The 27,804-nt window shown below is 39.1% G+C and overlaps 1 protein-coding gene across 5 annotated transcripts; it reads right to left on the bottom strand.

Moving 5' to 3' along the window:
• Positions 1-118: 118 nt before the first annotated feature.
• On the bottom strand, positions 119-27,804 carry LOC115797795 (breast cancer type 1 susceptibility protein homolog). 5 transcript variants are annotated; one of them, XM_030754298.1, is made up of 21 exons: positions 27,751-27,804; positions 26,159-26,247; positions 25,981-26,034; positions 25,818-25,898; positions 25,631-25,719; positions 25,492-25,528; positions 25,257-25,387; positions 22,144-24,723; positions 21,902-21,966; positions 20,492-20,627; positions 20,024-20,081; positions 17,393-17,490; positions 16,876-17,072; positions 16,703-16,790; positions 14,283-14,360; positions 14,049-14,089; positions 13,413-13,496; positions 9,388-9,445; positions 6,379-6,452; positions 5,755-5,815; positions 119-1,281 (listed from the first exon to the last, which is right to left on the bottom strand). In XM_030754298.1, exons 2-21 carry the CDS (start codon positions 26,230-26,232, stop codon positions 1,187-1,189), a joined length of 4,179 nt encoding a protein of 1,392 aa, XP_030610158.1. In that variant the 5' UTR covers positions 26,233-26,247; positions 27,751-27,804; the 3' UTR covers positions 119-1,186. The 5 variants fall into 5 exon arrangements, with proteins under 5 accessions (XP_030610158.1, XP_030610162.1, XP_030610159.1 ...); XM_030754302.1 differs by having other exon boundaries at positions 1,187-1,281; positions 16,876-17,069; XM_030754299.1 differs by having other exon boundaries at positions 1,187-1,281; positions 27,747-27,773.

Here is a 27,804-nt window from a genome sequence, read left to right as displayed (position 1 = left end):
ATATTTAATTTCCATTAAAAACAAGACAAAAATATATATGTACATTCACTATTAGAAGCATAACACTAATTCAACAAAATCATTCAGAAATATTTACATATATTCTAAAAGGCCAGTAGTACTACAATGATGTATATGTACAATAGCAAATGAACTGGAAAGAACATAAGTGTGTCAAACGTTTTATTTACTACAGCAACAAAATTTAGTTTGTCTGTTTGAGCCCTTGTTGTTAATAAGCCAAGCTGGAGCATCTACCTTCCTTCAGGAAACACTGACACTACAGGAGTGAAAATCAGTTACGCAAAGCAGACAAATCTGCTTAAGTGCTTTTTCAGATCATTGTAAGGTTGCGAATGTTATAACTTTAGTCTTTTTACAGGGAAAATTACTTGTTATCCATTTGGAGCAGCAAACTAAATATTTCAGACTGTTGGTAAGATTAAAAATTTTTTTATTTAAAAAAAAAAAAAAAAAAAAAGTAATTTTCTGCCCTTATCTGGCCCAGCAGAGTAAATCTTTCGTCCTATTTTATTCCCACACTCTTCAATAATGCAGAACATGCTGCATTTTGCAAACCATCTCCGGGAAAATGAAAGAATTTCTGGCATCATCAGAAAGCTGGCATACACCATGGGATCTGCAACCATTGAACAGCAGTGGGAACACTGGAGAACAGGGATAAGAAAGAGCTTATAACAAAGCACAAGACCTATCAGGAAACATGGTAAACACTGTAAATGGTTCTTTTCTGCAACTGCAAGTAAGACGGTGTGGTGAGGAAGCCTGCTAACTGAAGCACTTTCTTAGCATAAGCCTCAGATCTTAAAATCACCTTAACTTACATACATGTACAACCACTCCCCTAATACACTCACAGATAGCAGTAAAACTTCTAATATAATGCTTATGGTCAGTCAACAAATTATGCCATGATTCACATCATGTCTGTGTATTTAGATCCTCTACAGGTACTATATAGTCATCATAGGCAGCACTGATATTTGTGCTATAAAACAACCAAAAGGAAAACTCAATTCATCTTTTGGTGAGCAAACTTTATATACATCAAACCATAAACACACACAGAAATATGGATAACAGGTGAATGTTAAAAAATAGGAATAGCAAAATGTCCCAAAAGAGGTCATTGTGAAGCTGTGGGAGGTTCTATTGGTTCCTCAGGTCACGTTCTGTAGCTGCTGTAGTTTTGGAGGGTGTAAGTTGCTACTGTATCCAACAACCAACCACGGGTCACAACTGTAGCTTGTTTGGAAAGACCTGTGGAGAGGACAGATGTTAATGCCTTCTAAAGATAAAGAACTGAATGTATGAACGCACACAATATGAAACAGGACGAGAGTGTAGCGTAGGTGTAAGGTTGGAGCAGGTGAAACTTCTACATTTGTACGGTTAATGCTTTAGCTCTAATAACACTAAGAGCTAACAGTTGCAAAAGTATCCGTATTCATCTTTTAATGCATGAGGCTTGAATTGCTCTGCATTGTTCTCTATTTTCAGCAAAAGCCATGAAAAGACCTTTCTGCAGTGTAATAGTCCAGCTCTCAATTCTTTCTGACTACCCCTAGCCTCTCTGTGGCACAAAGTCCCAAGCCAGCTGCTGCTACTGCAAATATGAATCTATTAAAAATAAAAAAAAAATTACAACAAATCACAAATATATCATTTCATTTGCTGAAAGAAAGTATTAAAAAGAAAACAAAGCAAAAACACTGCATTTATCTGGGACTATTTTCAGCTGGGGAATAATTGTTGAGCATTTATGAGGGGCTGATGTTGTATGTGTGTGTGTGTGTGTGTAGCTTGTGTTTTTAATTATTTTTGGACCACAATAGAGCGCTGCTCAGGATATCCACAAGGTATAAGAGGTTGGGTTGCACCTACATTGGTTGGACACTGGCATCCTTTCTTCACACATCTCTACTGTAGTTGTCTAACAAAAACATAAACACACTGACCACTGTATTAAATACATCTTGCTATGGACCGGGGTGGGGGTGGACCCCCGTTTGCCTTTAGAATGGCGTTAATTCTCTGTTGCACAGATTCAACAAGGTGCTGGAAACATTCCTCAAAGAGTTTGGTCCATATTGACATGACAGCATCAGTTGCTGCAGATTTGTCGGCTCTGCATCCATGATGAGAATCTCTCCAGAATAATTGTTCTTAAGGCAACTTTCTGTACTTGCATGTCCAGATAAGGTCGTTTATAACACACATGTCTATAAATACTGTGCTTACACCTATGAATTATAGAGGATGGGTGACTGAGAAAGGCTGTGATTTCAATCAGTGGTGCACAAAACGAGGATAAAGGGGGATACAGAGTGGGGGAGAGTGGAGGAACTGCTCGATTACCTGCTCTATAGGTGCCAGAGGACATGGAAGAGGAAAAGCTACATTAAATATGTAGCAGTGCAAATTAGCATGCCAGGAGGAGGGAGAAGGGGGACTCGGTGCTACTTGCTCTCCTTCTCCTTCAAACTGTCATCTCCCCTAATGCAATGGCAGCCCCTCTGTTCTGTGGCCAACTTGTTTTGACATTCCCCTCGCTATAAACTGACATTTACTCTTGGCCATTTTTCTGCTGCTCAACTCCCTTCACACATGCTTTCCTGAAAAGTCACTCTTCTCGCTCTTGTTGGGAAGCTGTCTCATTTTGGTTGGCAGCTTCTGCCATTTTCACCGTTCTGTCTCTCTCCAATTGGTCCTTGCAGGAAAAACCAAAACCATGCACTAATGGACAGACAGGTGCACTGACATGCACAGCAGAGTCTGTGCTTGTGGGCAATATTTGTTCATTACAGCAAATTTAGGTATGAAACCTCTTAAATAATATATACCCCAGTTGCCAGTATAATAAACTGCTGTTTAGTTTTCCCTTGAAGGACTGAATTTGGATAACCCTGCTCATAATATATAGATATTTTGGAGATGGCACTGGCAGTAGAGACAGGTAGGTGGGGAAAACAACTGCATATAGTTGAATGATTCCATCTAGCAAAAAAACTAAAAGAAATGCTTAAAAGCTGCAGTAAGGTGAGATGCAGCACCATGTGGATAAATATCTAGAGTTTTTATAAGCTGCAAAATTGCCCCAAATTGAGCATTTCACCAAAGAATGGGAACAGTGTGCAATACTAACAGGCAACAAGCAATGTGTGCAACAAGCACTGAATCACTGATATGTCCATTTTAGGCTACTATATCCATATAAATTAAACGAAAGCTTTTTGAAAGTGTGCAACTTTTATTACAGTGTAACATGTTTTTATGCTTGCGCTGACGCCTACTATTTTACCCTCCAGTGGGCACGGATTGACGGGTTGCTTTTTAAATGTGAATCATCAATAATGTGACAATAATGATAAAACTGTAAAGGGCATGATCATTTAAAAGAAACTTAGAATATACACATCACTAAGGCAAAGATGGATCATCCCTAACATAATCGCGGTTGATAGTTCAATTGATAGTTGTTGTTTTACAAGAACCAAATACATGATAAGGAATAAAACTTGGTGATGCGTACTACCTAAGCAGGTATATTAACTGCCATCCTTTATGTCACTATAATCACACCAAATCTCTAGTTAATGTGTGATAAAATACTTTAAATAAAAACAAACACAACTTTCAATTAATTTGTATGATTGTTAGGAAACTAAAGCTCACTGTAGTTAGGCTCAATCACATTAGAGTAAAAAAAAGATGCTATCTAGATTGCAACTAGGGGAAAAATAAAATAAGTAAATAAATGAGTGGTTGCCCAGTGATTCCATTGATTTTTTTTTTTTTTTTTTTTTGCATTTGGCAGCCAATTAGTAGTAGTGGCAACCAACTGGGTGACCACTTTCGATTGCAATTACATTACAATTCCACCTGGTGGAAGGCAACCTGTCTCCAACAACTGTGGTCAAAATTAGACTGACTCAGACAGATTGGTGAAGGTTTGCAAATAATTGGCATCTACCGTATTTTTCGGACTATAAGCCGCTACTTTTTTCCCACGTTTTGAACCATGCGGCTTATAGCCCGGTGCGGCGTTTCTGTGGATTTTTCTTTAACCACCAGGGGGCTCTTTAGCAGGATATGAATCATGGGACGTCAAAGTTGGAAATCAAAGAAGAAAGCGCCAACAAGTGCTAGCAGCAGGCACAAAAGAGATTTTTTTCAAACTCCCTCATCATGGAAACCACAAAAAGAACTTCCTATGATGCCGCTTTTAAGTTGAGGGCTATCGACCTGGCACTACAGGAGGGAAATAGAGCCGCTGCACGTAAGCTCGGCGTGAACGAATCAATGGTGAATTGACTTGTTATAACTCAAATTTGGGGTTGTCTGTCCCCCTCTGCTGAGTGCCGAGTAATGGTGGAAAACCGAGAGCGGCGGAGATACCAGCGGCTTATAGCCCGGTGCGGCTTATATATGTACGTTTCCAGTTTTTTCCAAAAAATTTGTAGGTGCGGCTTATAGTATGGTGCGCTCTATAGTCCGGAAAATACGGTAGTTTAAAAAAAAAAAAAAAAAAAAAAAAAAAAAAAAGAAGAAGAAGAAGAAGAAGAAGAAGAAGAAGAAGAAGAAGTAGACAGATTGTCAACATGCTGATATCAAGCTGAGTCAACCTACACAGATAAGCTGAACTCACCTGTGACATGTCTCTTCACAAAAGGGAACTTGACTCAACTGGTTGCCATTACCATTATATTCCTGTATAAAAACCGCCCCGCTGACACTACGTCACTATTTGTGGAATTTCTGTTTCAAATCTATGAGGGTCTGACTGGACTCTGAATGTAAGCAGTTCATGTGAATTTCTGACAGTAACAGATTTGCAATTTTCCCCAATCTATTTGAAACAGATTGCATGTCATTTCAAATTTAACTCCATTTAATCACAAACTGATAGCCGACTGACGCCATCTCATCGCCGTTTTATTGCTGTCTTGATGTATTAAAGTTGCTTTGAAGACAGCAAATTATTCCGAGTGGTCACAGACCTGGTCCCCGTCTTCAAAGCGACCACAACAAACACAAACACAGCAAGACTGTAAGTTCTTTGCACACGGCTGCAATAATTTTGTTCACACTGCAACCTCCAACCATTTTTTCCACCTAGTGTGACTACAGCATCAGCTACTTTAACTGGAATGCTAAATACCAGCTACAGACAAAAGTCAGCTCTCAATGAATCAATAAACCTTTATAATGCTATTAATGACTGATTCAAAAGTCATCGCTAGTTTTTAGGGGGTTTTTTTCCTTTAAAAAGTGTTTGTGTCTTTGTTTCCAAGAGTGTGTGTGTGTGTAATATAAAAAACAAAACAAAAAAAAAAACCAACTGACTCCATGTCAGGAATCCATTTTGTAACATGGAAATCTTTTCCATCCAATATTTGCCTACAAAATATTTTATCACTTGGTGTCTCTTATTTGCTCAGGGCTTATGAAATCTCATCTTATATGATAACTTGAAAATATATTGGTACACTGCCTCGTGCAATTCCTGTCTGACTCTGCGCTAGCTCAAATTTTTGGGTGAAGCTGTGCATGAATACACAACCCCCGCTACGGGTGTTACTCTCATCTCTATCTTCATGAGCTCTGCATGTGGAAGCATGTAGAGCGTGTGAGAAGCCGATTAGGTTAGAATAAAGTGTGTTGTTGGTGTTTTTGTGATCCGGTATAAAAGAAAAAGGTGAAAATTAAATTTCATTTTGAGCCAAGACTCACTGCTGTATATTGAAGACAATGACTCTGGTTTAGGCTGTACAATGATGAGCTGACGGGACTTCTGTGGAACAAAAAGAGTACAAAAAATTTTTTCTTATTATAAAAGAAAGCACAAATAGAACAAACAGTTTAGTACTTACAATCACTGGGAAAGTGCAGTATTTTTACCCTTGCCTGTCTATCGATTTTGTTTGAAACTTAATAAATGACTCACGGCTGATTAATCAGTGACTGTTATTACTGCATCTCTATCTGTCAGTAATAATAAATGTTGCCTTTTTAAACATAATTAGTGTCACTTCTGTTGAACAATGTGGCATTAATGTGTCATTTTCAAAAATAAAATTAAACCCAGGAGACAAATAACAGGCACTAATGCAGCTTTGTGAGTCAAAGAGTTGTTGTGGGAGGCATTCACTTTACTGAACACTGCCTAACTTGTGCGTGTAATCATGGGGATCGTAAGGGAATGAGGCATCAAAGCTGAAACTTTATTATACAGGAATGAGAACATTTTTTAAAGAAAATAAAAGATCTATTTGAGAGGAATGGCTCTAGATGTGGTTTTAAAACAATGAAGCAGTGGCTCTTTGTCGAGTTTCTTAGCGGACCGGATACTCTTACCTGTTTACCATCGAGGAGAATTGGATCTTTTACTACAGCAGCTCCACAGAGCTCCACCATAAACTCCATTTCATCTATGGTAAACACAGAAAACATAAAAAAAAAAAAGATCAGCAGTTACACTTAAATTAATAATAATAATAATAAAAAAAAGCTTTCACTGCCTCATGTATCCTCACAACTCTGTGAGGATACAGAGCAGACCCATTTCGAGCTGCGCTTTACTTTGATCAGATGGACAAATAGAGGTCAACACTTCACTGGTTACTCCCGAGTCATTGGTGCATTTCACTCGGTCGACATTTAACTTCATTCAGAAAAATGCATTTATATTCCAGCATATCACAGGAAATACCAGACATGCCTTCAAAAAGATAAACAGCTTCTCTTCTTTGGTAAGTTCATTCATGTCAGGAAAACACTGATGAATGTCTTCTGCGGGCTCTAGATAACATCAATATGTATCAACTCGAGTGGTTAAATAATGCATGAAATCCCTGAAGAAAACATGCTCCAACTCCGTGTTTGTGCCATGTTTATAAAAAAAAAAAAAAAAAAGTACTTTAAATGACTCACGCTAGCTAGCAGATGTCAACCCATTAGCAAAGCTTCATTGATCCAGCAAGCAGCGGGAGGATGCTGCAAGAGCACTTTTAGAGCCCCAGGAAGAAGGAAACTAAAGAATGCTGCCTTGAGGGGTTTTAAGCAACGTGGCCCCCCTGAGACCTACACCCATGATACATCTCTCCATCAGACCATATTGAAAGGGTAAGCAAAGAATTATTTTCTATGAAGTGCAACCAAACTCCTTTTTACCTTGTGCTAGGAGTTCACGAGCAGTTTAAATCCCTGAGACCAAAGTTACAAACCTCTCAGAGAAACCGCGAGACCATTCTAGAAAAGGAGCGCTGCGGACGCCTTTGTCCACGGCTGAAAGCTCATTTCCACTTTCTGCTCAGAAATAATTTCCAGACTCCATAGCAACTGCTGTGCAATGTGACAGAAACCACACCAAAAACCATCTCACACAACTCCTAAGTATGTATTCAACCCACCCACACGCTGGAATCACTTGCCATTGTTCTCCAAAGCTGAAATGACAGGGGTTAAAAACAGCACAGGTTTCAAGCTATTCTCAGTGTCAGTCAAAAGCTGTGTGAGCTACTTTAACTGTCCCTCTTCTTATTGTCTTTTTTCTCCTTAAAGTAAAGAATGTGTCTATCAGAGTCTTTCAGGACGGAAACATCAATAAGACTGAACGAGGGTGGTCGAGAAAAGTATTTCTTGATTGAGAAAACACAACGGTGCAAACAGCAAGATGGAAACAATACAATAAAACAAACACCTGAGGTTTTCTGCTAACTATAAAAAAAAAAAGAGAAGGTTGTAAAATCTTTGTTTTTGTGGTCAGTAATGAGAGACACCATGTGGGTGTTGCACGTCCTGTGGTGTTTTAGAGCTTTGTTCCTGAATCAACTGGTGACAGAAAAATCTAATTGGAGATGTCAATAAAGTTAAAGTTTGCATAAATTTTAATGTCTAAAAGAAATAATAGTGATTCACGTTTATTCCACAATGAAAATTCTGCATCTCTGCCAAGCATGTAAACTACCCTTTGTGAACCAAGGACTAAATTAATGGTGTCTTTATGAATCTGCAAAGCGAAAACATTTTTGACCTGAACCTATTATCAAATAAATGCCAATTTACAATACAATGCAATGACTATAGCAACTCTGACCGTCACTGGGCATGAAATCTCTCGAAGCCTGATGGCATAACCAAAACAAGAAAAGTATAGTGCTTCTGTTGCCTGGGGATAATTAGCAGCTTTCCCCAGGCAGCCAAAAGATACAAGAACAACCGGAGTAACTGGGGAAACTCCACCAGTCCAAGTCCTTTTATTATCAGAGGATCATCAAAAAGGCAAAGAGGACTCAAAAGCATCTTTCACTTAGTATTTCTTCTTATCAGTTCGTTATAAAACCAGGTGTTTTGAAATGGACAGCAACCCAGTCTCTGCAAACATTGTATAAGAGGTAAAAAGATGCAAGGGAAGTTGCCTATTGCCATTTTCTATCCAGGTATGCTTTTACTGCATTGGCAATGTGTTTGAGATCATTGTCATACTGAAAAATGATGCTGTCGCCAATATGATGATTTCCAGATGGCTCAAAATCTAATGGTGCTTCTGTGTTCAGAATTCCATCAATTTTGACAAGATCTCCAACACCACTGGCTGAAGTACAGCCCCAAACCATGACAGAGCCTCCACCATGTTTTACAGATGGCTGCAGATACTCACTATTTTACCTGATCTCCTCCACACATACTGATAATCTGAACCAAAACGTACAAACTGATCCATCCCCTAAGTTAGGTGCCTTTTTATGGTTAAATGATTCATAAGTCACAGTGTGGTAAGAGGCTTAACAAACAAAAACAACAACAACAACAAAAAAACAGTTGTCTGAAAATGGTCAGGCACAAGTACTAAACTGAAAATGAGTGAAAAAGCAAGAAAAACATTGAAAGACCTTCAGAAAGACTGAAGAACTATTGCACAAGACCACACTTTTGTAAGGAAAATGCATTTGTGGGTTGGGCAGTAGAGTTGAGTATGTGGGCTGTGGCCTTGAAAAACTTGCCAAATCTTCTTTGCTAATGTCAAACAGCTTATTCTGCTATTAACTCTTATTTGGAATCATTTACTGAATGTAGTGATTAAAGTTTGAAGAAACAAGACATATCTGCAATTTAATAATTACTAATTTAACAAGCAGGGACCTCAGTAGCATGTGGAAGAACCATACACAGCCACAAGAGCATGGCACCTCCTCCTCATGCTGGTCACCAGTATGCTCACATAAAGAAATAACCAACCAAACACAAAGTTTAGTTCAGCATAACAATGTCTGGTTTTCAAGTTCCATTTTAACCCCAGCTCTCATGCAGTACACAGAAAACATTCTTTCTGGATATCCAATGTCACATCATGTTGTTTCATACCTGTAGTCATGTCTGTAAAAGGCCCCTGGAAACAGATCCTGAAGCCCTTCATGAGCAGCTGAAGACAAAAAAAAGATGTAAGGTAAGAATAAAACAACCTGCTGTAAAATGCTTTCAAAAATCTGTACAGTAAAGCGAGAAAAAAGGACATTTATTCAGTGGGTTTAACCTTCACACAATGTTCAACAGCACTGCATGAGAGCAGCCATCACTGCTATTACCATTACGGCTGAGTGTGTTTCTGAACTCTTCACCTGTGCAAAGGGTTACAGTGGTAGAGCTGGAACACCTCTCCAAGCACATCCTGCAATTTGTAACATCTATTCCTCACTTACTGTGTAAAATAAAGCTTGAGACCTTGTTGATTTTTTGCCCTCACTGTAATACAGTAAATTAAGGGATGAGTAAAACAGAAAAGAGCAAATAAATCCACCTTCACGAGGTAATATCACGCATAAAGAAAAAAATGACCAGTTCAACACCAGGGACACATTGTTTTATCACACTCAGGGTCAATAAGCTTGGCTGAAATAGGAACGTAAACTTGTTTCCTTGAACTATGATAACCACTGAAAGGAAACTCACAGCACAGCCTCATATACAGTGTGTGGCAGGACGAAAGTGTTTGAAAGATAAATGTCCGAGCGACTGGAGAAAGAAATACTAATTTCTCACGCTTCCCTGTACGTCCATAATCATCATTAGCCTGAGGTGCTCGGTGAGATGAAAAAGTGTTTCTGTTACAGATTTTTAATTTAGACAACAGTTAATGTCCTTCAGGAGGTATTAGAGTGTGATAACAAGCACACACAGACACACACAGACACACACACACAGACAGACACACACACACACACACACACACACACACACACACACACACACACACACACACACACACACACACACACACACACACACACACAGTTTCTTTGACTGATTTCCAGAGCATTCTGGTGACAGACTCCCTGACTCTCTATTTCATCTGTTAAGTCCGTTTGCCACACTATTGCAGGTGACAGAAAGTGAATATGAACAGGACAATCTGCCTGACTCCATCAAAGTGCCACCACGGCATTCAAGCCACTTAAATAAGCCTGAAATTACTAGCTAATTCAATTAGCAGAGGCTCTTCAAAGGCAGTGATACGGCCAACATGACATCTAGCCATTTCTAATTTTCCCCCTCAGTGGCAATAGTAGCAGTCCTGCTGGCCTTACACCAAGGGGAAAATTACAATTAGCTCCTCACAACAGGGTCTGAGCTAAGAGGCTGGTGCAACATGAGGAAACAAGTTCAAGTGGTGCTTGTAATTGGGACATTTTATTTGATTTTCCTCTCTGAATCACATACTATTCTTTGTGGACTAACACTGTGCTTTTACCAAAACACAAAGGCAGCAGTAACTGCTGATAACAGCAGCAGTTAATGTGCTGATCTGCTGTTTTCGCTTTGTTTTCCTGAAAAATTGCTGTGTTCTAATACAAATTTGTTTCAACCAGTCAACATGTTGAAATGCTCCAAAATCTCTATAATCTACAGTACAAAAGGTTAAGAGAAGAAAAGGTCAAGGGGCGAATGAACTGAAGAGCAAGCATAGGGTCAGAAAGAGAAGTGTGGCATCAAGGATATCTAAATATTGCACCTTTGTCTATTTTAAAGCCAGATTTTGTGAGGAGCACTGTAAATCTGCTAGGGCCACGAATCCCATGGTGTGTAGAAATGAATCACCGAGCGACTCACAACATGGTGCTATCATAATACATTGCCCACAATGGCGACAATAAATCGACTGTCAAGGGGTCGGCACAGAGGATGGATCCACATATCTGATTTGGCACAATTTTTATGCTGGATGCCGTTTCTACACAACCCTTCCATTTATCCAGACCTGGAGACTCCTGAGGCTGGGTTTTGAGTCTCCTCCCAGTCTCAAACCAGGAAATCTCTCACATATAAGGAAAATGTGTTAACTGCTATACCACTGAGCCACACTTAAATGGAAATCATGGAATGGAATCATCATGCAATAACAATCTAGAACTAAAAAAATCCAGTCGAGTTTAAGGTACTATATACTGTTTCTCTCCAAAAATAACACCAATGTAAAGCCACATGCTTGACCCTTCCACAGAGCTGTATTGTGGAACCTTTTTTTTTTTTTTACTGTACCTTTTGTAGCTTCTGTGCTTATCAAAGTTTCTTTTCTTTTAAAGCACCCTAGCTAAAAATGTCTGTTTTAAAGCTATAATAATAATTCTATGTGCACAATTCATTAAATTCTAATCTTGATCACAGTTTTGGCAATTAAATGAACATGATTGACTGATACTGAAAATGCATGCTCCTTCAATAGAACTCAAAGCAAAAGCAAATCAAGCGCTCCCTATACCACTGCCTGATGATGTGCTTGCATGTGCCAATTACTTCTCTTCCTGGATTGAGTCCGGACAAGTAGCACTACATCAAAAGGCAGCTATACAACAGATAATAGTCTGTCAAAACTAAATTCAAATGTCTGGCACAGCAGACGTGAAGAGCTTATCCGTCAAAGCGAATCATCATCCATTGCTTGGAAATCCTTTGCAAAGACAAATAATATGCAAACACTACTGAAGAGTTGAGCCTGTGCTTGAAAGCAACACAACTCTATGACTCAATGCCTCATACATTGATTCTAAAATGCCTAGAACCGTATAAGATCAACAGGAACCTAAGAGCCTTCATTGGGAATTCAGTGGGGATTGTGGAGAACAACACTAGAGGCCAACTTCTGCATAGGCCTGAACCCTCTCAGCCAAGCAGGGATTTTTGTGTTACTGCTCCTTTCATAGCTTTCCCCAGGTTTTCAAGATTTTAACTAGAATAGAATAGAATGCCTTTATTGTCATTATACAGGATGTACAATGAGATAAACTATACTGTTTATTGTAACTGACAAGTTTATTATTGAATACAGGAACATAAAAATATGTCCTTCTAACCCCATATAGAAACGAGTACTGCTACTTTACTAGGCCCCCAAAAAAGCTTCGCTTCCAGTGACCCCGCCAGGTGAGTATCAGACATTATGACCGGGTGAGGTCATAATGCAAAACTAAGTAACCTTCACAATCACTTAAAACCCCAGATTTTACATGTTGCAGCACCCACAAGTGCTCATCAATATTAAAAAAAAAAAAAAACCTGCCTGCCGAGTCACCTCTGAAACACCTATGTCACCAGAAGCGAACATGATTTATTAAGCCTTAATACATGGATGATTTCTTAATCACAATGTATTCTTACGTGCAATGTCATGACAGCTACAACATAACCAAACAATGACTATACTTCATTGACTGTTGTTTGTCAAAGGTCTATTTAAATACGTCAACTCTCCTTATTTGTAATTGGTAACGAATAAAAATAAACCTTAAACACTCAAATCTGTGTACCATCTGAGTCAGTCTTTTGAACCTCATCATCATTTTGACTACAAACTGTAGCAATATTAATAGAATATTCCAGGCCATGTGAAAGGCAAAAAATAAATTAATTAAAAAAAAAAATGAAACAATGACTGTGAAACATCCTTTAACACTTGCTATCAAATTGTGCCCTGGCCTGAAAATCCATAAAGTTACAGATATCTGACAGTAGAAGGGCTATTATCATTATGAAAATTCACTGAATGCAAATTGGGAAAAAGCTTTGAATGTAATTTTGTCAAAACAGTGGCACTGGTATAGCTACATATTAAATTACTGCACCACTGAGAAACCTGCAAAATAAAAAAATGCATGAATTGTATCAAGGCTGAAGAGTGTCTGAGATCTTCAGTAGATACAGCTATCAGTATGAGAAGCCTATATGACATCCTTCCTAAGTAATAGTAATATAGTTATAGTGGTCAGAAAGTTGGGTGTCAAAAAAATATATAAATAAATAAAAATAAACTCATTTTTTTTAATAAAGATTTTTTTTAATATAATAAATAAAACACTATATATTTTTCAGTCCTCTTCAGTTTATATAACACTCACATTAGGGTCTTCAGTGGTCCGAGCTCTTGAGGGGCCCTGGTGGTTGGGCCCATTCACCACATCCCCTCTCACCTCAAATGGACTCTGTTTAAGAAGAAGGCAAAATGAGTCCATCAAACATACATGAACCTCACAGTTAGTGTCAGACCTTCCAGGCTTGTTATCTTTTTTTTCTCCCTGTCAAGCCAAGTGATTATTCAGTCTCATCCGATACTCTAATGAGGACTGAATGTAAGCACAGAGTCAGTTAAGAGTAATTAATTTCTTTCAAAAGTCAGGTATGCTCTTCTGAGTACACTGAACATTCTTCAATGTGACAGTAGTCAACTTTTAATTGTAAAGAGTGCATTTCTGTGTTCACGATATAATATTTTTTTTTCTAAAACTGCCCCAGTGATGGATAAATAATTTGAAATAGCTATACTAAACATAGCCTGGCTGGCTGGATTACACTGGCCCATCAACGAAGCAGATGCAGCGGTTGCTAAAGCAAATGGTTGGCAAATAATTTATGGGGTATATCACAGCAAGCTGCAGCAAGATTCATCATATGGCCTTAATTCAACATTGAGACATCCACAGATGCAACTTTAAGCCACCGCTGTGCAAATTCAACAAGCACACAAGCGAGCGTACCTCATCTAAGAGTTTCTTTTGTTTGAAGCACTCAGAAATCCCTGTGGAAGGGGAAAAAACAAAAATTTGTGAGCTGATTGTCTGACACACAAATACTACATTGGTGGCTATTCTGTTGTGTCAAATGCCTTTAATTCCAGCCTACCCCTTTGTGCCATGTTGGCTTTTGTTGTTGTTTTGTTTTTTTTATGACTAATTGTTCTTAACTCATTAGTAAAGTTAAGTCACACTTACACTGGAAGCTCACCACCCACTTCCTGCCTGCAATTCCCAGGAAGTATTTCAGTGTGCGCTCACATACCAGTTGTTCATCTGGTGAAGGAAAAAAGAACAAGCAGACGTGTGAAAAACAGCACACACACGCTCAAGTTCAAAAGTAGTGAACAGAGTCATACAAATAATTTATTTTGAACTCAAAGCTCTTTCATGAAGTTACTGTACAAATATACTTTTACTAAGTATCTCTTAAGGTTTAACATAATGGTGCTAGTCTAAATGGAATGAGTCACATAAAAAATAAAAGACGTCACATAACAGTGACACAAAATGAGTCTGTACTATGGCACACAGTATGATGGAGGGATTTTACCACACAACCATCTCTAGGGTTTACAGAGAATGGTCAAGAGAGAAAATATCCAGTGATGCCTTGTTGACATCAGAGGAGAATGGCCATACTGCTTTGAGCTGACAGGAAGGCAACAGTAATTCAAATACCCGCTTGTTACTACCAAGATACTGTATGCAGTCTCTGAATGGACAACATGTTGAACCTTAAAGCACATGAGCTATAGCAGCAGAAGATCACACTGAGTGCCCCTCCTGTCAACTAAGAACAGAAAACTGAGTCTACAATTTGCACAAGCTCGCCAAAATTAGACAACAGAAGAACGGGAAAAACGTTGCCTGATCTGATGAATCTCAATTTTTTTTCCTGCCACATTCAGATGGTAGGGTCAGAATTTTTGTGTAAACATGAAAGCATGGATCCGTCGTGCCTTGGTTTAGACTGGTGGTGGTATAATGGTGTGGGCAATATTTTCTTAGCATACTTTGGGCCCCTTAGTACCAACTGAGCATCATTTAAACACAATAGCCTACCTGAGTGTTGTTGCTGACCATGTCCATTCCCTTATGACTACAGTATACCATGTGTCAAAACTCAAATCATCTCAAACTGGTTTCTTGAACATGACAATAAGTTCACTGTACTCATCCCCCCCAATATACCTAATAAATTGGCCAGTGAGTGCAAAGTATAATGGTCCTTATGTGTGGATGAGAAACCCTGTGTGCTTCTCAACACAATGCTAAAAGGCTTCTGTTGCAAAACAAAGAACAATATATGGTTATAACTTCTGCTCACTCTTCCCATAATTACTTTATTACATTAGAATTTGCAGCATTATCATAAGTCCATTTTAATTACACATGGAATTCCTGGTAAAATGTTGTAAACAACTACACTTTTTTCCTTACAAGTACGATGATTCTTTTTCATAAAAAAAGGTTTAATTGCTGCCTTATAGTTGTAATCACAATGACGTAATACCACGAAGCAAATGTAATCTGAAGCAGCTTTGCAGTGCAACTCAATAGCTGTAAAATAGTTTGTATTTCAAGTTATGAGTTATTTAGCTACTTTTTAATGAGCAATCAGTTAATGCTAACATTTTCCTGCTTTCCCCTGTTCTTTCTGTTACCACACAAATGGAAAAATCTCCTACTACTACCCATGCAGCTCAGCTTGTGAGATATTTCAGATTTATAGGTGAAAAGGACAAGAACAACATCACAGAGAAATTCAAATTGTGTCTGGATAATAATAATATGTCTTTCGGGTGCAAAAAGAGCTCACTTCAAGTTTGAAGAAGCATTTTCAAGCTAAGTACATCTTCACAGCACTCACTACAGCTCCAAAACATCAACAGTTAGGTTTTAGTTCAGCTGATGCTGACGCAATTTAAGAAGCTTGTTGCAGGTTAAGAAGAAGGGTGAGATGCTACCAATCTGAACTGGTAATGAGGTAAAGTCAGCATATTCAGAGGTGGACTTACAGTAAGCTGCACACACTGAACAATACACCCAAAATACAAAAGATAACTTATGCAAAATTACTCAAGTATCTTTTCTCAGTAGAGAATGTAGTTACGTAATTACTCTGAACTTATTTTCTGCTAATGGCAATAATAAGAGACCTCCTACTACTTTACAAAATTTAACCATAACGATCAAGAGACCTAGGACTCCTATTTTTAGTTGCCCAGGAAACCGCTGCCATTAAGAAAAAAAAGAGAAGGGCTTCTTAAAATGTGACAGTTAATATGGTGCTTTGGAGACAGCGAGCTTTGAAATTAAAAATAATCTATCAGAGAGGGTAATTAGCAACAAGCGGATAAATGGAGGAGAGTGTGCGTGGGGGAGAGAGAAACAGAGAGCTTATCTCTGAGGAGCGCTTTAAAAGACGCAAGAAACAAGCTGTAACTACACGCAGAAAGAAAATGTACTTTTCAAATTGCAAATGTTCTTTGAGGGGGGGGGGGGGGGGGGGGGGGGGGACTAGAAACAACTAAAGTGAAGATGACTTAATTGCCCTGCTGCCTTGACCAGTGGATCCATTCAGCGCTAAAAGGACAGCATGTGATTGTACTTACCTGTGCGCATGATGACATGAGTCACTTCTGGTGTTACCTGGGAAACCACACGGGCACCAACTCTCTTGGCAAACTTTTTCACCATAATCTGTTGGCAAGAGCACTTTATTACTTTATATATTCTACAGCTGACTGAGTTTAATAACACACTGACTATCTGGGCGCATGGGTACCTGCTCACTGGGGTCCAATCCAGACGACACAAGCACAAGCTTAGCTTTGCGTGCATCTTTTGGCGGGCTGTTATTTTCTTTGTCTTCCTGCCCACTGGACAGTGAACTGCAGTCCTTTTGCATCTTAGCTTCTGAAGCTGAAGGTGTTTTGGAGGCTCCAGTGCCTTTTACACCTTGCACTTTATGCTGTTGCACTGCTGGAGAGAGGAAAAAAAAAGCCAGAACACTCATTTGCCTGATTCAACCCATTCCTCTTTAAACACATGAATCACATTTTTGGTTGTCTTTCATACAGAGCTTAACCTCATTAACCACAGTCAGGCTAAAATAAATCATCTGAACCTTGCTGGCATATTAAAAAAAGAAAAAAAAAAGAAAAAAAGTGCTGCACTGTCAACAAATGCTTCTTTATGCTCATGTGGGATTTACTGAGAATTTACTGTAGCTATTTGAAAAAGCATGTTTCCACAATTCACTTCATATGCCACAATCTATGCAACACAACAAGCAGCCTTACCCATCTGTGTAGCACCCTCAGGCTTTAAGAGGTTGGGTTCAGGGACACCTTTGAGATCACATGGGTTTAGGTCTGGTCGTGCTTCTGCAACATCTTTCCTGCAAAACAGACGTTGCGTATAACCTTGAATTCTGGAGCACGGCATTCGTAATGGCACCAAACATTGCAGTGGTTTTTAACTTATATGTACTTGATATTTGTTTACATGTTTCAATTAACTGCTGCACCTAGTTCTCATTTTCCTAGCAAAATATAAAGAAATGAAGAGCAGCTCAAGACTTTTGCACAGTACTGTATATAATGATTAATGTTCAGGGATTAGTACCACAAGACTCAGAAGAGTCCCTGTTCCCCTGCAGTCCTACTTTCTGGCAGCACTTTAAGTCTGCAGAGTAGGGCTGGGACAAAATATCAATATCACTTATTATCAATATACTGCATAGCTTCCTCACGTGATAAGACTATGATATGCTGGCAGCAAATATCAAGTATTTTTATTAAAATGCACAGGCGCTCCAAATGGATTCCCAAGCCAATTTAAATACCCAGAGTCAGGATTCATGCCTCCTCATGGTGAATCCTACCAAATGAATCAGACCGATGTGACGTAAAGTTAACAAACTCACAGTAAAGGGAAAAAAACAGATAACGGGAGGGAAATAGTGGCAAGCAGGGCGAAGCAAACCAGAGCGAAGGAAATGAACTGACACATCATTAAAACTGAACTCTTCTCCTTCAGTTACACAGATATCGTGATGCTTCGTATGATTGCCTTGCAATGTATCAACACAGAATCGCTGTATCGTGGATGACGTATCGTGATATAATATCATCAGTTACCCCCATGACTCCCACCTCCACTGCACACTACACTGTAAATGCTTAATCGGGACTTTATATAAAAAGAGAGTTGATATCAGTGATGCATTCTTATATATTTTTCAGTACATTACACTTCTATTCTCCAACTAATATTAACAAAGTTTGGAAAGTTTTTGTTCTTTGTTTTCTTTTGGGTTTATTTCTTCACTCAAAGACTCTGGCAGAGTGCCTGCGTTTAAATTACCTGTACCAGCTCACTGAAAACTTAGACTCCGGTGCCAACTAATCTTTCCAATTTCACTATTGCACTCCTGGAATATGTGCTTTTTAATTTAGAACTTGTATAACTAAGCCCCTCTGTGTTTTCACCATTTCTCCCTCTCTCTCGCCCAAAGGACAGCACGTACAACTCTGTGAGGCGAAAGGTTGGGGGAGGAGGGCAATCAGGCGCGAGAGATAAATTACTGTGGCAATGCAAGTTTCCCGCTAAGTGCTCTAAATGACATATAAGATGCAGTCAGTAATGACTTTTTTATTCTCCACAGCATAAGCAGATTCTGGGTTCATTAGTGAGATTATCTGCCTGTCCTCTCGAGATGCATCACCCTCTGAGAACCACCAACACACACACACACACACACACACACACACACACACACACACACACACACACACACACACACACACACACACACACACACACACACACACACACACACACCAACTTTCTCCTTCAGTTACAGACTGAAAGAGACCAATTACATGCTACTTACTCCAGTTATTGTACTGCCTAATACAGATGTATTGAAATATGGCTCCTTTTAAAATCTATAAACAATGCATAGAACCCTCTAAGGAAAGACTGCAAAGCAGCGAGGCAGACATATTTAATTACCTTTGTTACTGAAGACAGGTTTTAAAGATTGTCACATGACTTGAGGCCAACATTAGGTGAGATGATTGGTTAATTGGGTTGCTGTGCAAGCAAAGGAAAACCTTCTGCTATTATGAATCATAATGTCTTTTATAGACAGTTACCCACTTTTTTTTCTTTTTGTTTGTTCTTTTGTTTATTTATGTATTCATGCTTTTTCCACTTCCTAGCAAAAAGCTGCAAGAGCAGCTCAGACACAAAGACCAGAAACAGGATGAATTCATAACAGCAAACCTCAATTTTCCCCCTCAACATGTCCAGCTGTTGCTTTACAGTTAAATATGATGCAAAGACACTTGCACTTACACAAATGATTAGTATAAGACCAGATAAACCGAAAGTTGCAGGCTGAAAAACCTCTACCCTTTTTAATTACCAAGTGAATGCAAAGGATTAAGAAACAGGGAGTGCAGGAAAGCAAACGGTTAACATGTGGAACTGGTTTCTAACCTTCTAATAATCATTTAACTGTGATATTATCTGCTCCTCTAATCATTTCCTCTATTTCCTGCAAAGAGGGACTTAATGTTGGCCAGCTTTTGTGAGGTCATGGCGGACAGCAGTTAAAGCGGCATTTATTTGTGGTTTTACATGATGTCTGCTGTTTTCAGGAAGAAGGTCAAGTTTTTCCCAGAGATACAAAAATCAAGCAAAATTAAAAAAAAAAAACACAGATGGTTTTTTTTTTTTTTGTGCTAAAAATATAATCTGTTCAAGACTTTTTTTTCTAAGTCATTTTAAAGACATTGTTACTCATGTTACTGCTTTTTTGTTTAGTTAGGGGAAATCATATCAGGAAGGAGTAAAACTATGCAGAAATAGATATTTCTATACAACAGTACAAAGCAAGTCAATTTTTACAATGCTTTACTTGCCTGTCTGAGCCTAGCCCTATGTCCTCATCACAAAGAAGCTGTCTGTGAAGGTCTGGGCCTGCAAACATAAAATACTTCCATTAGATTTTATAATAAATTTCAAAACTTGAAGAAAGAAATCCGTGAGTTTAACTGCAAAGAAATAAAGACTTTGGTTTGGGTATACTTGAGCTATGGCAAACAGAGGTTTCCGTGTTCAGTTAGATTATTTCCTTCACAAACTGCTAACCTGTTTTGGCCATTAAATGTCAGCAGAATTATGAAAAATGCCCATCACAATTGATGCATTTCATTTAATACCAGAGGAAACTAATTCAATCTACATATTATTGCCTTTTGAAAGTCTGGAATTAATACATTTTAGATATTTTTTCTTGAAATGCTGTTAACACATAATTATCTACTCATCTTTTTTATGGACTAATCTTTATATCTATGACAATAAGCATATGCTTATTATCTTCTTACCCATCTCACTGGTGCTCCGCTGTGTTTCCGAGGGGACTTCTTTCGAAGGACTGCCCTCTTTTTCATGAAGCACCTCTGACACCAGGGCCATCAGCTTCTCCAGCCTCACCAGCTCCTTCTGCATTTCTATCTTTTGCTAAAAAAAGAAAAGGGGAAAAAGGTGAAGTGTATCAGCTCATAATTACAAATGAGTCACGCATTTTATCGAAACACAGAGGGGGAATAAGAGAGGAAAAAGAAATCTGCAATGCAGCATTTTACTGCATTAAATAAAGGGCCACGCACACAGGCGGCATATTTGATGTATTGCACTGACGTATGAAAATAACTGACAACTGTCAGTCAGTGAAGAGAGACCCACACACAGTCACAATCATTATTAAAAAGATCTTGGTGGCTTTTGAGCCAGTGAGCAGTTACTGATGATTGTAAAATGTTTTCATGAAGGAGTTCAAAAACCAGAGGTGACAACAGCTTTTTCAGCTTTGCTTCAATACACTTTTGTTATTTTAATTTCCTCCTATTAGTTTACAGAGCAAGTGCATTGATTATGTTAAAAAAAAAAAAAAAAAAGACACTGCAAAATAATAACAAAGCTCTGCATTCTCCGATGTGCGTAATCCTGGGGCCCCCCTTCTAAACCCCAGGGCGTCAAACTTGAACTCCCCAGTCAAATACAGTCGACAGATAAAAGTGAGAGTCCTGGAAGATGGATGAGGTAGAAAATAAGAATCATCTTCTAGGCGGCATTTCCTCTAACGTAAATGAAATGCAATTTAGAAAGCTGCTGAGGGGGACATTTTTCACTGAGCGAGGTAGTCTGTCATCCAGGGGCTGACAGTTTGGTGCGGGAGAAATGTGGTGGCTGCCCTCTACGGGGCGTAACGTGACGGTACATCACTACAAGCACAATGGAGCCAAGTAATGCGGAACAAGCAGAAGAGTTTAGAGTGTTTAAAAGAATGTCAATCTCACTTTGACAATGTGAGAAACTTTCATATAGCTTAATGTCGTTTTTAAAAAGCATCCGGTGCATTCATGTGGATAAATATGAAACCAGAGAAAGTAATGTAATATAAATACTGTAAATTTACCTCTGCCAAGGAGGTTTTGTGATTGGTTTGGTTTGTTTGAATGGCTGTTACCCTCCCCAAAAAAGGGGGTGGGGTGGGGGGCTTGGCTCAACTTAGAAGTGACTAACTTTTGAAGCTGATGCAGCTCCAAATCTGTAACTGCACTTTTTGAAGGTTTTTTTGTTAATTACCATTGCAAGATACAGAAAAAATTGGACATTTTTCATCAGATCTTCGAATGTTTTTCATGTCCTGAAAAAAAACTAACAAAACATAATCTAGATCCAGATCTCCTTCATGCATGGTGTGGTGCTATAGTCTTGGACTGCTTGTTTACCTGTGTAACAAGGACTTCGCTTGAAAACTGTGATGATTCTACGATGTCATTTACTGGAATCTCACCTGCAGAGAGAGAACAGGAGTATCTTCATACCTTATAATGGAAAGATGTACAAATTCTTGGAGCAGGAAACCACACAGCAAGCACATACAGGCACTGCATTAAAGGCTGCTTCCTTTGATACAAGCCCAAAAAATGAAAGCTTATAAAACTCTTTGAGTTAAAGAGAATCGGCTTACATTCATCTGGTGTGCCGAACAAGTCCACAGATGCTTGGCTGGAATTAATGCAGTCAGGACTGGAGCACACAGGTGGGCGGATGAACTGTTCTGCTGCATCAGCTGTACCTTCACATCTGTTATCTTCACTGGAGTCGCTCCGATTCGGATTCACAACAGAGGGCCGAGCTGATGTTCCAAAAATTTGTGTCAAAGTGGGTAATTCTTCTTTGGATCCACTGCTGTCGGACTCGGATGAAGGCTCCAGCCTCTGAGCCCTTCTCTTCCTCTTTGGGTTGCTCTTGATGGAGGAATTGATACTGACCTCTCTACTGTCATTGCTGTTGGTCTCTGATTTATTGAAAGTTTGGATGGGTGAAGCTACCAGGTCATCGGGGGTCAAAGAAGACTCTGCAACTGCGATATGTTCAGCTGTGTTGACTGAGGTATATTGTAAAGTGGCTGCTGCATCATCTATTCCCTTCACTTTTTTGCAGTCAGCCCGACTCTCTGTGATTTGAGAGCCTTCCTTTAGCTCCTCATGTTCAACGACTGTGAAGCGCAGACCAGAATCTACGACTTGAGGGACAACAGAAAGAGGTGGACTTTCCACTTCACGTTTTGACTCTTTGTTAGGACTGAGAGCACTGCTAGGACTACTCCTGAAATGACACGCGTCCTCACCTGAACAACTACTTTCAGGGATCAAGGCTTCCACCACTGCTCGATCTGGTTTCTCAGAAACAGTTATTCTCGGGCGGATGGGCGAATTGGAAGGGGAGATCAAATCACAAGATGACTTGTCCGTGTCTCCTAAAGCCTTTTCTGCAGATTTAACACCAGAACAACCAGCATGGTTCTCCTCTGGTTCTTTTATGGATTCTTTGTCTGAACCACGGCTCCTTTTCACATCTGGACTGCCAAGATGGAAAGATCTCCTTTTAGTCGCTTTGAAGCTCTTGAGAAGTTGCTCTGTATCGAGCTCACTATCATTCTTGTCCTCCTCATTTTCTGTTTCAGCACATTTAGTTTCACAAACTGAGGTTTCCAGCTGAATATAGTTTTGCTTGTCACTTTCAAGTGTTGCGTCAGATAGCTGAATAGAGCCTGAAGCAGCATTTGGGTTTTCCGCAACGGACTCTTTACCAGCTTCTGTTGGTCTCAGATTAGATGTTCTCTCAGCAGACTCCACATTTTCAATTCCTCCTATGTCTTGATCATAAACACATCCATTTCTTTTAGCTACCTTTGTCATGTTATTGTCATGTTTTGCATCATCCAGTGCTTCACCATTATTAGCATGTTCCGACTGCTTTGCAATGCTGTTGTTTTTTTCAGGTACTCTAGCTTTCACGCTTGCCCTCTTACAACCCTCCTGGACTTCTTCAGCAAAGAGCTTAAGTCTTCTGCTTCCCCTAGTGCTCTTACTGACAGGAGTTTCTTGGTCCTCGCTGCTAGGGTAATTCTCAATTTGAATTTGAACTTCTTTTGCTCTTGTTCTAATAACATGGCTCGTTTCTCCATTTTGAACTCCAACCAGAACAAGGGGTTTTGGCACTCTGGCAGGCTTGCCCTTTTCGGATCTTGTGTTTCTCCCTTTCCTTTTGTCAGTTTTCTTTTGCTCAATACCCTCTGATTTTGCCTGAGTTTGCTCTTGTAAGTCGCTGTCTACCTGTTGCAGAACGTTGCACATCCTTTTCCTCGTCTTTGCCGCTGGTTGCTGTTCTAAAATATCAGACACAACACTGGGAACTTCATCTCTGCCTTTGTTTTTCTCAACTGAAAAGTTGTTTAACTCGCCCACATGCGTGTCTGTATCATTTGCTGCTCTGACCTCCGTCTTTTCTGCTGATTTAAAAATGTCACTGCTGGCATCATTTATTTCTTCTGTCATTTGCTCCTCTTCCTCCATGTTGCTTTCATTTATTTTTACAAGAGAAGTGAGACCGTTTCCTTCCCTTACAGCAGAGGTATCTTCATGCGTCGATGTTTCTTCAGCTGTTGGTGGTTCTGCAAAAACGTCACGCGGGGGAGAGACGTTCCTGTTCACTCTTCGTTTGTACACAGCCCCGAACACCTGCTCTTCAAGGGCTTTAGCACGATCTTCTCTCTTTGGATTCATTTCACTGTTGCATTGCTTGATATCTATTGTTGAAGTGGAGGAACTGTCAGAGTCATCAGAGTTTACATCCGGTTTTTCTAACTCAAGGCTTCCATCAGCTGGAACTTTCATGAGCCACTCAGCAACTTTCTCTAAACTTTTCTTCCGTTTCTGATCAAGAATCTTGTCGGGGTCCGCATCCTTTTCCCGCTTCTTCCTTGAGGACTTTCTTAGTGGTTGGTGTTCGTTTTCTTCCGGAATTAATGATGGACAAAGGGAGGCATTCTCCAGTCTCCTTTTGCCCCTAGTTTTACGCGTTTTAATAGCCTTTTCCACAACGTCTGACGCTTCCACTTGTACTGGTTCCACATTATCTGTAGAACTGGACATTTTCTTTTCAGATGGTGGTGCGTCACCAAGCCCGCTATCCAGAGCTTCATTTTCTGTCATCAAAGGAGTTGAGTCTTCAAGTCCCATGAGTCTTGCAAATCCATTCTGGGCTATAAGAAAAAAAAAGTAGGACAAGGAAATAATATTCATGAGCAGGACAGAATTTAGCTGATTAAATGTTTTGTAGCTGAATATTATGATAAAATCAGCAAACCAATACTGCTATTTTTGTGTTTCCCCTATGCTGACTGCTTTGCATGGGGCAAAGGTGGTGGAGATGGTGGTTTTCCCTGTCAGCTCCTCCAGAAGAAAGTCATTCTCATTTGTCTTTTTTTTTTTAGTATACTACTTACTGGCAAGCTTTTATTGTACTTATAGTAAAGCTATAAGTCAAATTCACTTCACACCGGTCTATTTACTCGATACTGGAGGCTTTACACACCTTTTGTGACCCCCAAGGAAAATGGTAGGGGGAAACACTGACTTCACACTGTGCCTCAGAGCAGCAGATATACACCTTAGCAGTGACTGCCATTATTTTTTAACCTAGTTAGATAACAATATTGACAATCCAAAGCACTGGCAGTAATGTGTGTAATCTGACAGCTGATTTGAGGTTATTAAAGGTAGTTCAAGATTTCACCTGCTATAGTTGAGGAGTGGGATTGTGGAAGACCACCGCAGTCTGCATTCTCCACATAATCAAGGTCAGTGCCACGTGTATCTCCAGATGATATATTATGCGCATCTTCAGTAGTTTCAGCACCTGTGACACTGAATTGAGGAAAATACAAAAAACACTGTAACCGAGCAGACGGAGTCAATAAATGACTATTATATAAACGTGTTACATAAAGTTAAATCTTAATGGTTTCTACCCTGCATATCGCCGTTGCTGGGATGTTCCAGTGAAATCTGAAAATATAACATAACATGTAATGTTAATAGGTGATGTAATGCAAGCTAATTAAATAACATAAATTATTATATATTAGAAAGTCTGTGATATGGTCTTACAGTTTGTGCCAGTGTCGTGCTCATATGCATGTATCATGTCCTGCAAACCAGCTACAAGTCTCTGAAAGCCAGGGCTCTCCTGTAAGCTCCTGTAAGCAGAAACACATATGAAAATATCATGTAATAATTATAAGCTTTCACTGATTATACTATATGTTACACCATAGTGGTATGTATTCTGTCCGACCTTTTGGTGACCTTGGTTTTACACACAGGACAGTTTGCTTTATTTTGTTTTGATTTGTCCAAAAGTTTCATCATGCAAAATCTGGTAGAAAAAGAGAGCAAATGTCATGAGCATGAAACCTGAGCATATTTAACAGAATCCTCTCAGTTTAGAGAACACTTACTTGCAGAATTGATGGTCACACTTAGTAGATACCGGAGCAGTCATTAAATCTAAGCTATAGGCAAAAGAACAGGAGTGAAATAAGAATCCTCAGCTTGTAATAAAAAAAAAAAAAAATACTACAAAAGAAGCAGGTTTTCATATTATTAACAGAGGTTCTTGTTCTGAATAATACTTACCATATGGGACACTGCAGAGTCTCCCAAAGTACTGAAATCCCTTTCTTGACATCTGAGGCTTTTGGGGTTTTCATGGTGATTTTTAAAGACTAAAAGTGAAAAATCTGTGTACAGGTTACTGTGAACAGCATTAGGCATTAATGTCAACGTCAATTTTAGTTATATAACACATTTCATCAGCTGTAAACTTAATGAGTTAACCATAAAAGATAAAAACATAAAAACTATGTAGCTCTGCAATGTCTTAATGCAATAAAAACAACTAAACTTCACAAGCAAAGAAAATACAAGTTAAAATACACACAAACCCACACAATTATTTACAATAGGCCTGTGAGAATAAAAAGGTTTTGAGTTTGTTTTTGAATGTAGACAGAGTTGTAACTGACCTCAGGTCAGAGAACATGACCACAGTAACTGAAAGCACCCTCAGCACACTTCAATCTAATACAGTCTAATACAATCTTAAAAGACCAATCACCTGAAAGGTGTGATTGGATTATAGACACTAAGCAAGTGAGAGATGTACTGAGGAGCCAAACCACTAACAGCTTTATGAACTAATAGAAGGATTTTAAAAGTGATTCTGTGTTGAACTGGGAGGCAATAAAGTGACTTCAATAGTGGAGCAATAGGTTAAAATTTCTGTGCATGTCCAAGGGCTCTAGCTGTTGCATTCTGAATGAGTTGAAGTCATGCCTACTGATGATTTGGATAATCCTGCAAAAAAAGCATTAACAGGAGTCTAACCTGCTTGGTATGAATGCATGGACCAATTTGTCAGAGTCAGTTTGACATGAGAATTTTCTAACTTTTGATTTAGAAAAAAAAAAGGTGGTAGAAAGCAGTTCTTGCAACCTTAATTAATATGATTATCAAAACTGAGATTCCTGTCCAAAATAATACCAAGATTCCTGCCTTGCTCATTGTGTGTCTACACACCTGAACAGATACTACCTTTACGACCTATTGTTGACTGAATGTTTAACGATTCACTGTGTGTACTTTGCTCACTCAGCATGTACTGCTATCTTGACAGATATCTGCCCAACAGCATTACATTCATAAAAACCTGTTATACAGAACAAAATCATGTTTTCTGTGACAGTGGAAAACGGCCCATGGTACATTTATTAATTAAATAAGTTATTATTTAAATGGTATCAGCAGTTTAATATAAATATGCCACCAGTGTATTAGTTTAGTGGGAGACTTTTAAGTAGCCTGGCTGCGGTTGAAGTGATAACTTTAGCTGGTATTAAAGCATCACTACATTGAAAACCGCAACAAGTAATGAAGCAGCCCCATGAAGTCAGTCAAAAGTATTCGGTGTGAACACTTATTACACATATTGGTACCTTAATAAAAGACAGTTTAACATCCATACACAATCAGCCGCTTAAATTTGTTAAATCTCAGCATCAAGCTAGCTGTCTCTGTTGTGGGACCATCCAGCACTCTTTTAACACTTCTGAGACTGAGACAATCGACGAGAACACCTCGACAGACTAACATCTGATAAGAAGAAACAGATCGTACCAATAAGTAACTGTAACATACGTAAATATTTCCACAACTACTTGTTTACCCACAGTTCCGAGCTTCCAACATGAAAATCATCCGCTTCAGTTTTCCCGCAAGTATCG

This window comes from Archocentrus centrarchus, chromosome 19 (genome assembly GCF_007364275.1).
Source record: "Archocentrus centrarchus isolate MPI-CPG fArcCen1 chromosome 19, fArcCen1, whole genome shotgun sequence".
NCBI classification, from domain to species: Eukaryota; Metazoa; Chordata; class Actinopteri; order Cichliformes; family Cichlidae; genus Archocentrus; species Archocentrus centrarchus.
Note: the sequence above shows the minus strand (reverse complement) of the source record. Positions and strands in the feature narration are given on the sequence as shown.